This window comes from Purpureocillium lilacinum (assembly GCF_023168085.1).
Source record: "Purpureocillium lilacinum CBS 284.36 DNA, scaffold_6, whole genome shotgun sequence".
NCBI lineage: Eukaryota > Fungi > Ascomycota > Sordariomycetes > Hypocreales > Ophiocordycipitaceae > Purpureocillium > Purpureocillium lilacinum.
Window position 1 is genome coordinate 638332 of NW_027072116.1, and position 14846 is coordinate 653177.

At 60.3% G+C, this 14846-nt stretch overlaps 5 protein-coding genes and 1 non-coding gene across 6 annotated transcripts; 3 read left to right on the plus strand and 3 right to left on the minus strand.

Moving 5' to 3' along the window:
• Nucleotides 1-2822: 2822 nt before the first annotated feature.
• On the plus strand, nt 2823-3788 carry PLICBS_008118 (uncharacterized protein; the record flags this gene model as incomplete). Its single annotated transcript, XM_018324393.2, has 2 exons — nt 2823-3586; nt 3656-3788. The coding sequence occupies 2 exons, from the start codon at nt 2823-2825 to the stop codon at nt 3786-3788; spliced, it is 897 nt and encodes a 298-aa protein (XP_018177572.1).
• Nucleotides 3789-4868: 1080 nt separating this feature from the next.
• Nucleotides 4869-7536, minus strand: PLICBS_008119 (DNA mismatch repair protein; the record flags this gene model as incomplete). Its single annotated transcript, XM_065601326.1, has 3 exons — nt 4869-5083; nt 5444-7249; nt 7305-7536. 3 exons carry the CDS (start codon nt 7534-7536, stop codon nt 4869-4871), a joined length of 2253 nt encoding a protein of 750 aa, XP_065457398.1.
• A 943-nt stretch (nt 7537-8479) lies between these two features.
• Nucleotides 8480-9792, plus strand: PLICBS_008120 (uncharacterized protein; the record flags this gene model as incomplete). Its single annotated transcript, XM_018324391.2, has 2 exons — nt 8480-8513; nt 8636-9792. The coding sequence occupies 2 exons, from the start codon at nt 8480-8482 to the stop codon at nt 9790-9792; spliced, it is 1191 nt and encodes a 396-aa protein (XP_018177570.2).
• Nucleotides 9793-10696: 904 nt separating this feature from the next.
• On the minus strand, nt 10697-10784 carry PLICBS_008121. Its single transcript has one exon. It is a non-coding gene; the product is annotated as a tRNA-Thr (tRNA).
• Nucleotides 10785-11764: 980 nt separating this feature from the next.
• PLICBS_008122 (uncharacterized protein) lies at nt 11765-12799 on the plus strand (the record flags this gene model as incomplete). The annotated part of the gene is made up of 2 exons (XM_018324390.2): nt 11765-12038; nt 12213-12799. The coding sequence occupies 2 exons, from the start codon at nt 11765-11767 to the stop codon at nt 12797-12799; spliced, it is 861 nt and encodes a 286-aa protein (XP_018177569.2).
• Nucleotides 12800-13357: 558 nt separating this feature from the next.
• PLICBS_008123 (uncharacterized protein) lies at nt 13358-14416 on the minus strand (the record flags this gene model as incomplete). Its single annotated transcript, XM_018324389.2, has 2 exons — nt 13358-13822; nt 13910-14416. 2 exons carry the CDS (start codon nt 14414-14416, stop codon nt 13358-13360), a joined length of 972 nt encoding a protein of 323 aa, XP_018177568.2.
• Nucleotides 14417-14846: the final 430 nt, after the last annotated feature.

The following is a 14846-nucleotide window of genomic DNA, read 5'->3' on the forward strand; positions in this document are numbered from 1 at the left end:
TTCATACGAGCGCTACCTTTTCGTGCGTGGTATACACCTGACACTTCCTCCCATTCCGCTATTCATTACTGGCTGGCGGGATTGGAACGGGGTCGAGCGCCAAGTCGCGCTCGGAAATTATCTGCGAATGAAGAGCGATAAGGAGAAATAGGAGGGCAAGGAGAGGGACAGCGAAAGTTAATTCGCGGCGGAGCGGACGTGCAAAGGAAGCGGCCGCAACGGGGGGACGTGGGGTCAGCCAAGTTCGCGACTTGGTACGGACATGGGCGGTCCGCCGCGCTGGATACCTACCTGCTGGGTGTTATCACGGAGCGCAGCGGCACCCCGAGTTAGTATTGTGGATTGATGAGCTGCAGCCGCAGCAGCATGTTGTGCGACAAGAGCACGAAACAGCACTCGCATGCAGGCCGTAGGTAAGGGGAGGTATGTTTCCCGTGCCACCTTTTGGCTTGAGGCCGGCTGTGATGCTCGGTCAGGTATGCGGTCCACACATGGAGTGCGTCGGAGCCGACCAGTGCAGCGGTGATCATGCAGCAGCCGTTGCGGCGGGCATCCACAACGAGGCGCACCGGCCGGCAGTTACTTTTGCGTTGCTGTTTGGCGGACCCGTTCGTCCATTCAGTCGTTCGTTGGCCGAGTCGGGACGCGCAGCCAGCCAAACCTACCAAACCAGACTCCAAACCCAATCGATGACGCCCTGAATAGTTCCTCGGCGACAGCCTGTCCTTCGCGCGAGGTTGCAGGCGGCGTCATCTCCCGCACACGACCTGCTTCCGTTGGCGGCCTAGCCCATCCTCCCCACCCAGGTTTCGCCATCTGTTCTCCCGGCAGGCGATCGGGGGTTTAACGCTGGTGCGTAGCGTGGATGCGTGGTCGTAGCGCCGGTGCGAGTGGCTTGTGCCGACGCGGGGCCGACCAAGAAAAGCACTAAAAAAGAAGAATACTGCGCTACACTGATACATCTCCACTCGTTTATTCACCGTTGCGAGTAATGAAGCCACCGCAATGTCTTCTGTAGAGATAAAATTTCGAGGGCTGCGAACGGCGCGTAGTATTGCCAATAAACCGGTCCACGGTCGGCGCCGATGATGCAGCTGGTCGGGCCATGCGGTGCCGAGGAGCGCGGGTCGCGGCTTGGACGTGGACGCGGAGAGGTGGAAAGGGGGGGCGTGAAACACGGCCACAAGCCAGGGCCGTGGCATCGGTGGCTTGGCAGGCGTGCGTGTGTGTGTCTCATCATCTGAGAAGAGAAAGCCCGCCTCTGCCGTCCGAAGTTGTCTGCTGTGGCGCCCACCATTTCTTCCCCCGGCGTGCCGAACCGAGTTTGATGCGGCGCAACGCCTGTTCATCGTCAGCCGCTCACCGTATCGCACCCGTTCGGCACCGGCACCAGCCTGTAGGTAACTAAGCGCATGCCACGGCACAGCACATGGGAGGGGAATCTCGCATGGACAAGGGGGGCCCCCGACCTCGACGAGGGCCTGGGCCTGGGGAGCTGCTGGGTAGATGGCTAGGACGGCATCACAGTGACAGCAGCTAAATAAAGGGCCCGCCGCCGCCGCCGCCGCCGCCGCAGCCTCCGTCGCCGTTGGGGGACGAGGCTGTTGTTGGTGCGCGGCTGCGTGTGCCGGCGAGCCGACGAACCGTCCGGATACGTATCGTATGTGCTCGTGCACGCGCGCGCGCATCGATAGAAGCGGTCGAATCTTGGCATTGAGTCTCCGATGGTGGCCTGTGTATGGATCGATGGACGAGCACCGAAGCTGCGTCATGAACGGAAAAGCAACGTGGGGACAGAGAGACAAGCAGCGCACGACGGGAAGAACAAGACAAGACAAGACAGACCAAAAGGAGAAGCGCGGGCGAGGCCGCCGAGGGCAGGCGCGGGCAAGGCAAGGCAGGGCAAGGCAAGGCAGGCGGCAGGCTGGGAAAGACTGACCGACTGGTCGAGCCAAGGCGGGTAATAACGATTGCCACCACACTGGCTCGCACACACTCTTCGTCTCTCTCTCTTCGCTCGCAACACGCGCACACTTGCTTAATCCCGTCTGGTGTCCCCGTCCTGCTCGGTGCCAAGCGCCAAACGTTATTGCCAGATGGAGTCCCTCCCCGGGGGGGCGTGTGCCCTCGGCCGTGCTCGTCACCGCGGCCACGCCCACCAGTCCGTGGTTCGTCCTGACGGGCAGCCATTCATTCATTCATGCCGTTCTCCCAGGTCTGCTTGGCCTGCCTCGAGTGGCCTTGGCCTTGTCCCGGCGCATCCCACATCCCTCCCTACCCCCCCAATCCTGCCTACTAGTATACCTACCTGCCACTAGCCATATCATCGCTGCTCGTGTGCCATTTTCCTACTCTTGGCGGAGTGGTCAGCCAAATACAATTCGCCCGTCACTGCAGCCGGCTCGTACATACTCGCACCTGTCCCACGCCCACGCCACCTCGTCTTGTTTGCTATCTCATCCTCATCCTTCCTCCTTCTCCTTCTCTTCCTCCTCCTCCTCCTCCCCCCCGTATGCATATGCGGCGGTAGCGGTGCAACACGTACATCCCAGTCCTGCTGCTGTCCGCACGCAAACGCTCAGCACTCACACGCAGCATTCGTACGCGCGGCGCATTTACAGCACACATACCAAACATACATCGAGTTCATCCTCTGCTAGACAGATCCGCCGCCGGTCCTGACCTTCGTCTCTGGATGCCTTTCTGGGGTGCTTGAGCACGCGACACACCCCCACCGCCGCTATCAGCACCCGACGACGACGATACGTCGCTCGCCTCTCGCCCACACCCGTCGTCATCAGCACCCGTAACGAAGGAAAAGCATGACCATCCTGCGGTTGCCCTCCCCGCGGAGGGCCGCCGCCCTCGTCCTCGCCGCGGCGACGGCCCTCGTCCCGCTCGCCTCTTCCGCCGTCCCAAAGCCCAGCGGCAGCAACCTCGCTAAGCGCGAGGACACAAAGTACTTTCACGAGCCCTGGGGCAGCCTCGCCCTCGGGCACTACGACTCGCGCTACTTCAAGGAGGAGGTCCCTTACGAACAGCACCGCGTTGTTCTCCGCGACCTCATCCGCAGCTACCTGACCGTCATGGTAAACGTCGGCGCCGAGACGTGGATCGCCCACGGCACCCTCCTCGGCTGGTGGTGGAACGGCCTGATCATGCCCTGGGACTACGACCTCGACGTCCAGGTCAGCAACGCCACCCTGCAGTGGATGGGCGACCATCTAAACCGCACCGAGCACTCTTTCAACTCGTCGTCCGGGTCTGGTGTCGTCAACAAGTACATTCTCGACGTCAATCCACACCACTCTGACATCGACCGTGGCGACGGCATGAACATCATCGACGCCCGCTGGATCGACATGCAGAACGGCATGTTCGTCGACATCACGGGCGTCCGCGAGCGCGAGGCCGATCGCCCTGGCTTCTGGAGTTGCAAGAACTTCCATCGCTACGCCAGCCAGGACCTGTGGCCCCTGCGCCGCACCGAGTTCGAGGGCGTCCGCGCCCTCATCCCGTACAGCTTCGAGCAGATTCTTGTCGACGAATACGGCGCCAAGAGCCTCGTCACAGAGGAGCACGAGAGGTAAGAACCCCCATTTCCCCCTCTTCTTGTCGAGATTGGTGGAGTGCTGACTGAGTGTGCACCGTGCAGCCACCGCTGGGACCGCGACATTAAGCAGTGGGTGCGCATGGACGCCAACGATGAGAGGCGCGCAAAGGAAGAGGCCCGCGAGCGCAAGCGCCTCGAGATGATCCGTGACGGCCGCCTCAAACCCGACCCCTGAGCGCGCCCTGCTGCTTTTACGCTCGCGCATCCGGCACAGCACGCGCGCGACTGCTCGCTCTGCGGCCCTGACGGACGGTTCGCCGCGACAGCCGCCACTCCTCCGAACATCTCGCCGCCCTCCCGGCGCGCGCTCGGCCTTGTTATCACACTCGCGATCCTTCGTTCGAAGCCAACGACGACAAGCCCCCGAGAGAACCAGACTCAGCATGGAGCGCGTTTTTTTCAATGAACTTCCAGCATTTGTTCGCGCGTTCCAGTTTCCACCGCACCTAGCGTTCGAAGGCGACCCTTTCTACTGCCCGCACATTTCGAATTCGTCCTTTTCTCTAGTTTCTATGATATCCTCTTGTCTCGGACGAAAAAAACATGCGACACGACCGCTGCGGCATCTTTGCATCTTGCATACCGGCGCTTTGGGGGCTTGGGCTTCTTGGGGAAACGAAGAGGAGACGACAGTAATTCACTTGGACGTGGAGATAGAAGACAGAGGAACAAGGGGGACCCTGGAGGGAAAAGGGAAAGGAACAGTGGCGCATGGGGAGGGTGCGCTACGTACGTGTATGATACCAAAACGCATTGTGGAATATTGGGGATGGGGGAATGCGCCGGGTGATGGCTGCACTGGCTGGCTGCCCTCGAGAGACGTGAGCCGGTGGACCGGTGCGGCGGCCATGAGCTCTCTCGAAACGCACTCACATGAAATGGTGAGCACGGAGAGAGTAGCTGGTAGAGCGCATGAACGGACGCTCAGAGCATGGCCCACATGAGTCGTCTCACGCAGATGACCGACGAGGTCATCATCCCGGTAGTTCACCGGCAGTTAGCATACCTAAAACATCATGCCTGGTGTGGATTCTCAGGCAGGCCGAAAAGGAATTACGCTTCGAGAGTAAATCAAATGTGATCTCGAATGAATCTCGAATGAATTTCGAGTGATTTCTACTGTGCTCGCTAGACCGACGTCAAAACAAGGTGTCGTTGGGCGTCGGCCGACCCCCGGCATCGGCCAAGTTCCGAGCATCACAGCCTCGCCATCCCGTCCCCATCCCCGAGATCGTACCCGTCCCCTTGCCCATGCTCATCGCCCATCCATCCACCTCTTCCACCGCTCTGCCTCGACGCCCGTCCCGTCCCGCCACCCGCCGATCCGGCCGCCTCCCGAACCGATGTCCGCCAGCGGCACCATGCTCGGCCGTCCGTGGGCGCACTGAAACGGAAACGCGCACCGCGCGAGCCGCCCCACCAGCGCCCGACACTCGTCCGGCGACAGCTCGTCGTTGAACATGATGGCGCCTGTAGAAACACGTGTTAGCGGCTGTAGTCGTGTGAGTTCTGGGTGTGGGGGGTACTGACTGCGGCAGGATCGCGAATAGAGTAGCTCGAGGATCCCTGAGGGACAGCCACGAAACCACGACGGCCATGACTTCCCCGCTTCGCGTGAGAGGGATCGCTCTGGCACGGCGTTGTTATCTTCTAGCGCCCACGTCTCCTTGCGGATTAGATCGATGATGAGGCGAGGCTCGCCGCGGCACCTCTCGAGTATGCTTGGCGGAAGGCCCGTGACCCTGACTGTGGACGCGCCGGCCGCTGACTCGACAACAAGACGGATCCCCCATGCTCGAAAGTGCCCCCGATAACGATCAATGAGCGCACCCTCCCTGCTAGGCGTTTCAAACACAATGTGTTGCTCCAGCGCCTGGGTCATCGGCTTGACCGCGTCTGCGCCCGAGCTCACGAAATATTCTGCCATGAGCTCTTCCAGTCGGCACCGCTCGTCAGCTGCGTGTTGATCCACCATGACTAGTGCTTGCGAGTTTCTCTCGCCAGCCATTTGGGTCATCGGCTCCAAGGGCAACTTGATGAGTATGAATTTGCGGTCGACTTGGGCGATGAATTCGGCGTCAGCCATGGCGGAACGTGAGAGACGTCCGGCGAGGTTGACAGACCCTGCCTCGAAATTGACGTCCATTTCGTTGTCCCGACAGTGGTGCAAGCCGGACGGCCGCCGATGTAGGACGCCCGTGGGGTCATCAATAGAAATCTGGGGCACTGTCGTCGGCGTAGTCTCAAAGACTGGGTTCTGCCACGAATCGAGGATGTCTTGGAGCCATGGCTTAGGAGCAGGTTTGGGCCTGCTCTCAAGCACTCGGAGACGTTTCGGTTGATCCCCTGGGCCGGGTACACACTCGGAAGTGGTGGCGATTGAAGTGGTTTCGACGGTGCCATCCGCGGAGCCGACGGACTCGGGCTCATCCGCTGGAGGGTCGTCAAACGGCCTGCGGACGATCTTCCCACCTTGACCGACCAGGCGCCGTGGGCCGTGGTCTGGAGACTGTCTCCTGCCCCTTTCCTTTGGTAGCGCCTTTGAACCGGGGAGGCGCGACGTTGCCCATCCGACTTTACCACGATGCCAATCACCAAAGGGGCTCTCCGCTCTGGAATCAGGAGCAGAGCCACCGGGGGGTGGCGAGCTGGTCCTTGCCCGTGATGGCGCAGGGGACCGGCTGGATGGCTTGCTTGAGCGTTTGGGCACCTTTGCAGTAGAAAATGCCGTCTTGTCTGACAGTCTATCGATGGCTAAAGGCCGAAAGCGATTCTTCTTGAGAAACTCAAAGGAGATCGTCTGCAACAAGTCCGCAATGTCGCTCAACGCATTTCGAGAGTTGTCGACAAGTTCATTTACCTGAATCTCGACTCCGTTCAAGTGGATCTGAATGTAAAACATGGGCCATCGTTCGAGCCCCTTTCGTGGCTTCGCACTCGGGCCTGATCCCTCATCCTCAACAACACCAAAGCTCGAGTTGCCAAACACCTTGTTGACGGCGTCGTAGAGCACGTTTGAGTCATGGCTATCTTGTATGGGGTGAATGCCGAGACTCATGGTTTGCGACCGTCTTGTTGCCACCGGAGTCGTGGAGATACAACCCTTGATGCGCACGTTGCGAGATGAAGCTGACACGGGCACCCATGATGGGGCGTCGCTAGAATCCGCCAGTGACGCCTGAACGAAGAGCCTGGATACCCGGGCGACGAGATCTGTGGTGGAGGCAGACTTGAGCCGTACTTGGCGTTGCGTGGTCCGTTCGTGCAATGAAACGGACACTTCAGTTGGCCACGCCAGCAGCAGCGTCACGACTTCTCGAACAAGGTTGCTCCATTCCTTATCGACTGCAGATCGCTCAGAAAACATCGACGCTCGATGCTTGACTCTGACGGGCATGGAGCCAAACAGGGAGCGGATGGACACTCGAGTGCCGTGATCAAAGGTTTCGAAACGCTGTTCCGGAGGAGCTGGGGCATGCCGCGTCAAGACTTGCGAGTTGTGTATCGACATGGAAGCCTGCGATACGTGACGGTGATGATGGGATGCCACCGAGAGAAACGACAGGGTCGCGACAGCTGCGAGAAAGTCGCCACGTCTACCGTGGACGGCTGGATTCTCAGGATCCTTGGAGGTGTCTTGCGTCAAGTCAGCAAGCTTGAGTCGGAGGACGAGGCACCGGGGCAGACATACGATGGAGCTTGCCAAGGCCGCCATCCTCGAGAAACTCGCGAGGCTCTATGCCGATGCCATCATCCTCGACAAGGCAATCGCCGCGGACAAAGTCGAGGCGGACGTTGATGCGAGTAGCGCTGGCATCCAATGAATTCGTGATGAGGCCGCAGACAACGCTGTTCAGCGAGGTGACGGCGGCCGAGGACTTGAGCTTGTCGACGACATGGTCAGGGAGCTGACGGATGGACATGGCACAAGCCCCATGGTGCGGTGTTCGTTGGGGGGCCGCGTGCGCAGTGAACAGGCTGCGGACCCGTCGTCTTGGTGGCACGAGGCGGAGGCAGGGCGTCGAGGTCGTGGAAGCTGTTTCCTGTCCCGGCTTATCGATAATCGACTGAGCTGACCCAAGAGTTTGGCGAGCCTCGGTCATGCACACGGGTCAGTGACGTCGCGCCGCAGCGGCAGCTCCACTGAGCGCGCACTCACAGTGGGTGTACAAAGGGCGAATTCGCACGGTGCAGCCAACCTGGCCGATAATAAACCGCTTCCCTGCCTTCATGCGGTAATCCAGGCCTGTCAACCAGGAATGTCTTTAGAATGACGAATGGTGATGCCAACCTGATACTCGCCCGCACGACATGTCTCGAGTGTCTCAAGTAAGGCGCGGCGTTTCGGCCCGTGGCACGGGGCCTCATTCCGACTTGCTCTGTCATCACGTGACGGTGCGCGGCCTCCTCGAGCACAAGCCCAGCAACAAAGCGAATCCAACCTAATGGCCCGGAAGGCGCCACTGTGATTACGGCGGGGGCTCACGGCGACCCAGGCAGCCCAGCTCGGCCCAGCCGCTGGCCGCACTGTGCCGACCGCCCTCCACTGCTCGTCAGTGCAGCGAGTGACACTACCGGCAACGCCTGTCAGGGTTACCTTGCTTTCGCATCCTCAAACGCCGCCCGTTCGTCAACGTCGACACGAAACCTTATCAATCTCGCTCCCACCGCCAACGCTCTGCCCATCGTCAACTGCACATTGCCAATCCGCCTTCTCGCCTCGCCTCGACGTCTGCCTCACTGGATCCCGGCGTCGACGCCCGTGCCCGACGCTCGCTCGCTGCCGGGCCTGACGCGCCAGCTGTCCGCTGACCGCAGCCCAAGCCCGCCAGGCTTTCGTGCTGCAGCAGAAGCAAATACGTCCTCATGGCGACTACAGATATCGCGCCCGAGCCGCACGGTGAGCTGCTTCATCTCCTCGACCGACGGACAAAGTCAGGCGGCAACATCCCATCATGCCCGCTCTCGATGGCGTCCGGTGCGGCTGGCTCTGGACGTTCAGGCGTGCTGACGAATTTGCAGACCGACAGGCGCACCGCCGTCGACCCTTTTCGACCTGGGTCAAGCGACTCACCAACTTCAAGTCCTCGTCGGACGGCGAGCGACCCAAGCGACACACAAAGACCAAGAGGGGCAAGCTGAACAACCCCTACCCGCAATCCGGCCATGTCAGCGGCAATCACAACCACGCCAACGGCTATGCCAACGGTAACGGCGCCATTAACGGTCGTGGAAACGGGAGTTCGTACTCGTTTGTGACCGCGCAGACGAGCAGCATCGTGTCGACGGATGATGCAACTCGCGTCTCGGCCGACGCGGACGACCACGCCCCGATGACTGCCGGGGGGCGGAGCATGGCGGGCACAACGTCGACGGAGAACGAGGGGCAGCGCTCAATCATCGCTCCCAGCTCGCTTGCGGGCACGAGCCGCACCATGGGCGGAGGCATTGATTCGCGAAGAGGCGGAGACAGCACCTTTTCCAGCCCCGCGCCCTCGGTGCGGTCCCTGACGACGACCCTGACTACGATCCAGTCACTGGCCCCCAACGGCCACCAGGCATCTGCGCCAGCCCAGCACAGCAACACGCAGTCGATCCACTTCAGCCAGCCTTTTCCGACCACGTCGCCCGCGTCGGCAATACCGGCTCATCTGGCGCCCACCCCCACGGGGCACCCGACGACTTACTCGGCGGCGACGGCCAACGGCCTTTTGACGGACAATGCCTCCATCCTGACCCTGGCGTCGTCTAGCAAGCGGCGCAGACGACGCTCCATGGACACGGATGCGTCGGTCCGTGCCCTTGCGCCGTCCTCTCTTTGGGGCGGAAGCCGTGAGAGCTTGCCATTAAGCGTCTTGAGCGCCTCGGTCGATCCGACCGCCAGCTCGACTACGCCGGGGCTCCACGGAAGCAGCTCGCGCATCGGGACAGAGCGCACCAGCATTTATTCGGCAACAGGCGTGGCGTCTACGCTGCAGGGGGAACGAAACAGCGTCTACACGGCGAAACAAGGAGACGGCGCGAGCGTACGCAGCGGGCTCTTGGGCCACGGCCGGCCAGACAGCATCAGCGGGGCAAACGCCATCGCGACGAGCCCGCTGGCCAGCCCTCAGGAGGAGCCCAGCGAGAGGCACGTACTAGACAGGGAAGACGAGCGGCTCGCACGAAAGGAGGAGTAGCAAAATGCATTGGCTTTGCGCCACGGTTTGGGCGCGGTGTATCGGAGGTTACGAACGGCGGAGAGTTGCTTTTATTGGTATAGCATGGGAGAATGGCGCGCGAATCATGATTGTCGGGAGCAGCGCAAGAGAGATACCCTTGGACCTAGGACACTGCAAGACAGGCATATTCATACATGACAGTACAGTACTGTGAGGTCGATTTTGAAGTACGGCGCAGGCACGCGTCTGGATGGCAGGCGATTCGCCGCGATTGTCTTAGCCTGCGGCCTGTCAGTTCTCGACGATGTGTTTCAGAGTGACAAGCATGAGCGCATCCAGATTCGCAGCGATTGCCGAGACGCCCAACCCAGTCCAGCCAGCACCACAGCATATGTCGACCGTCGCAACGTGGGCGTGGCCAGGGTCAGAGCAGCAGCCACGACAGCATGGTTCGAAAAGGCGGTAATGGAGGAGGCTCGGAGGCCCGGGGGGACGGACGGATGTCACCAGACGTGAAGGATGTTGGGCCCGACGGGTGCAACGCCGTGTTGGACGTGGTGCCTCGCGAGGCGCAGCCTCGGGCGTGGTTGGCCGTGTGTGTGGGTGGTGTGGTGTGCGGGTGAGTGAGTGAGTAACCTGGGCTTGGAGAGCTTGGCTTGCTCTGCGTTGTCGTCACGATGGCCCATGAAGCAGCTGTGTTGGTGAAGCCCATTGGGCGGGCACAGCAACGGCGACCGTGAAGAATGGGAAGAATCGACGCGGGCCAATGCGCGATAAATGTGAGTTCAGGGCAAGGGGACCACTACCTTTTCCGCGTTCCTGGCCCGGCCACGAGGAGAACCCTTTTCAAAAAGAAAGAAACATAAAACCGACATCCTTATCCAGATCAAAATGGCACAAAAAGGAAAACAAAAAGGAAACTTGCCCCCACGCTGGATCGAACAGCGGACCTCATCATATCACAACAGCGATGGTACGAGTGATGCGCTCTACCACTGAGCTATAAGGGCGGATCTGTTTGGCAACAGTATACCCGCTTCCCGAGCCATGGAACGCCCTAAGAGCGCAGCAGCGCGCGGGACCTGAGGAGGAACAAGGGGGGAACCCAGAATGGAAGGACATGGGCGGGCCGGCCCACTCTCTCGGCGCTCGGGCGGGCGTTCGGCCCCTTGTTGGACCAGCGGGCGGGCCCGGGGGCGATTCGGAGGGTCGGAGGGTCGGGTTGAGGCAAGGCTCACACGCCGGGCATGTAAACCCATAACATCACCAGCCTCCAGCAGCAGGCAGGATCCATGCCTGAAGAGAAATCGCCGCAGGATGTGGGTGGGAGAAGAGCTGTCCAAGGCCGAAGCAGGAACAGAGAGAGGGAAGTGTGTGGGCGGGCCGACCTAATCGTGGTCGCTGTCGCTGTCGCTGTTGTCAAAGTTGCTGTTGGACCTTAGTATCACGGCTCGCCAAGGGTTGCTGCCGGGCGTGATTGGGCCTCGGATTGCGACTTACACCAACGGCCCATTCAAGCAACCCATGTCGACTCCCCATCTCGCGGATAAATATGTGTGCCTCTGGAGTCTGGACCAACACCAGAAAAACCCTGCGTGACTGCAATCTGGGCCAAGAAGTGCTGTGCCCAACGGGGTCCTGCATCGTGGCCCACGTGATTGTGAAGAGAGAGAATGGGAGAGAGAGCGAGCGAGCAAGGACGTGAGGACCTGTTGTGCCGTCCTTCTTCCCCCAGCCCCCGGCGGCGAGACCCTGTAAATCTCCCCCTTCTTGCCCCTTCCCGGCGAGTTGCCCTGTTTCTGCCCACCAGTCGATCGACCGTCGCGCCATTTCTACCATCTGTGACACTACATACACCGGAGCCTATTCCACTCGTCCAAGTGTGAGAGGACTCTAGCTCCTCTTCTTCTTGTGCCTGTCATTGGGGTCTGGTTTGATATAGCACCCCTTTCGGGGCGGGGCGCGCGTGGCCGTGAGCCTACTGCTCGCCATGCCGACGACGACGATGACGACTCTGCTGGTGCTGCTGGCGGCCGTCCTGACGGGCTTCGTCGGGACGAGGCTCGCCGCCGCCGACTTCGTACACCCGCCGCCGTACCTCTCGGGCTCGAACAGATATCAGGACAACCCGCGCTATGCGTGGGGGAGCAACGTCACCATCGAGTGGAGGAACTCGTACTCAAACAACACCGACCTGGTGCTGGCGCTCGAGTTTCCCCGGAAGATTGAGCATCCCGACAAGGCTACGTTCAATCTCATCTATGGTAAGGCTTTCACGCCAGCTTTCAGATTAGACCTCATCCTTCCAGAGCTGAGCCATCATGGACGTGCGGCATTCATGACACTCATGTCTCGTCCCGTGTTCGCCATGGCCCAGGGGAGGGTGGACTGAAGTCATCTTTCCTCGCTTGCGCTGCGCGGCGCTGACCAAAGTGTAGAAAACATGACGAGCGGGACCACGAGCAGGACATGGAACGTGAGCCTCTTCGGCGACGAGGCCCTCGTGCCCGCCGGCTCCGACGCCATATGCTACTTTGCGCTCATCTTCGCGGGCACCAACATCGGCATGTTCTCGTCGACATACTTCAACGTAACCCTCCCCAACAAGGCGGGCGCCTCTCCGACCGCGAGCTCTCCGACCCTGGCCCCGACCGACACGGCCGCGCCGTCCGCGACAGGCGACGCGTCCGGCGCCTCGTCGTCGTCGCTCTCGCACGGCGCCGCGGCGGGCATCGGCGTGGGCGTCGCTCTGGGCTGCCTCCTCATCCTGGGCGGCGTGGGCTTCGTGCTGTGGCGCCGCCGGAAGGCGCGGCGGGAGGCGGCCCGCGCGGCGGAGGCGGACGCGTCCCGGGCGGAAGAGGAGCAGGGGAAGCAACAGGAGAAGCAGCCGCCGGAGCTGGAACTAGGATCGGGGCCGCAGGAGTTCTTTGCCGGCGCGGCGGCCGACGGGTGGGACAAGAACAAGCCGCTGGTGATCTCGGAGCTGGACGGCGGGCAGAGCAGTTTTGTGCACGAGAAGTCGTGAGTTGTGAAGCTAGGAGGGCATAGCATCGATCTAGGGGGCAAACGTGGTAAAATGGACATCGTGGGGAGCAAGGTTGGTGGGTGTATATAGAAGAGTGAGTGTTTCGCAACTAGCGTTGTATGCAATCATGAAGACGTCTCTTTTGTGTTGGCAAGGAGAGCTGCAGTTCGCCACTGGAGCTTCTAGTCTATAGTTAGTGTGCGTCAGCGTTGAAGAGAAATCGTCAACGCCTCCTTGCATATGCGTTTGGGTCAGACCAACATGTGGCTGTTGCGGCAGTACGAAGTAGGACGGCACAGGCCCGGACGCGGTGCCGTGCACGCTCTCACATAGTCCGCAGCATATTTACTGACTCCTGTTGGGCAACAATGCATCAATGGAACCGACGCCACTGTATTGGATTGAGTATACATGTAGCTGGGAGCGAGACCATCTGGTTCTCCAAGTATCCTCGGGTCGTCCTTGGGACCTAAAGCCTGTTTCTGTAAATCGGCCGTCATAACTCCTCCAAACATCTGAGGCGCTTTTCCCATGTCCCGCTGGAAGATACAGAATACCCTATGCGCGCAGACCCTTGTAGCTAAACGTCTCGCCGACCAGCTTCTCGCTCAGCTCCCACAGCCTCTCCGCCTCAAATTGGCTCACCGCCCACGCCCTGACGGTGTCCCTGTAAGGATCCGCGACCCGGCAGCTGATGAGATACTCGCCGTTGTGCTGTTTCAGTCCCGTGTCGAAGGCAGCGTGCAGGAGTGTCGCCGCAGCCTGTTCCCGCGAGATGGCGTCAAAGCCTTTCCAGCCCTCTGCGTTGCCCATTGCCTTGTCCAAGGACGATAGCGCAGCGAAATCGCCGGAACTGGACCCGTCAAGGTGATTGGCGAGTCCTGTGTCGAGAATGACGCCCGGATGGACGCTATACGCCTGAAGGCCACGCGCGGCGAGCTTACGAGAGAGTGAGAGCGCGAAGAGCATGTTTGCCGTCTTGGACTGGCCGTAGGCTCTCCACCTGTCATATGTCTTGCCGCCCTAGGGATTCTGTTAGTGGGACATGGCTCTTCAAAAGGCAATGATCGGACCAGATGGAAAGAGCGACATGATCAAAGGTTGACTAACATCAAAGTTCAAGTCGTCCCAGCGGATAGGACTTAGCCTGTGCCCATCGCTCGCGACTGCGACAACGCGCGGTGCCTCAACTGTCAGTAGTTTCGGCATGATGAGATTGGTAAAGAGGAAGTGGCCGAGATGATTTGCGACAAACTGGCTCTCAATCCCTTCTTGCGAAAGAGCATACCCAGTAGCCATCACACCAGCATTGTTGACAAGCACATCTATGGCCGGGACGTCGTTCCACGAAAGAAGCTCCTCGACGCTCCGTCTCACAGATTCAAGGGACGACAGGTCGACCTGCAGAGTACGAACGCGAACGGTCGGATGAGCCTCAGCTATAGAAGCAGATGTCTGAGACAGCTTGGAGGCATTGCGCCCAGCGAGAATGAGTAAAGAAGGTGACGACGCGGCTAAGGCGTTGACGAAGGCAGAGCCGATGCTGGTGGGAGACACTCCTGTGACCAGGATGGTCTTGGAGGCGATCTGGGCGCCGTATTTGTCTGAGAGGGTCATTGCGTCTTGGACGGAGTTTTGAAGCGGTGAAGCCATGGTAATTGACAAGATATCGATGGACAAGTTTCATGTGCAATGCGATACTCAAGCGCAGTCGACAGTTTATACTTCGTATGTTTGCGACTCAAGGGACTTAACTCCGTTGTGCAACTTCGGCGTTTGCCGGCTGCACCGTGACGTCGGCTTGGCAGCTTGGTAATAATTGCAGTGATCTGTCGCCGCCGGCGAATTCGCCCCGCCACCCCCCAACGTTGTACCAGAGGGTTTACGTACGTATTGTCCGCTATTATAGCCTGTAGCCTACATTTCCGATCCGGGTGCGACCTGGGGCGTCACTCCAAGTGTGTGGTTCGTTGCGGCCCAGCGTACAGGGTTTGTATCGGGGATACAGCTATTTCCGGGACGCCGCCTTCTTCACCGGAAAGGCCGT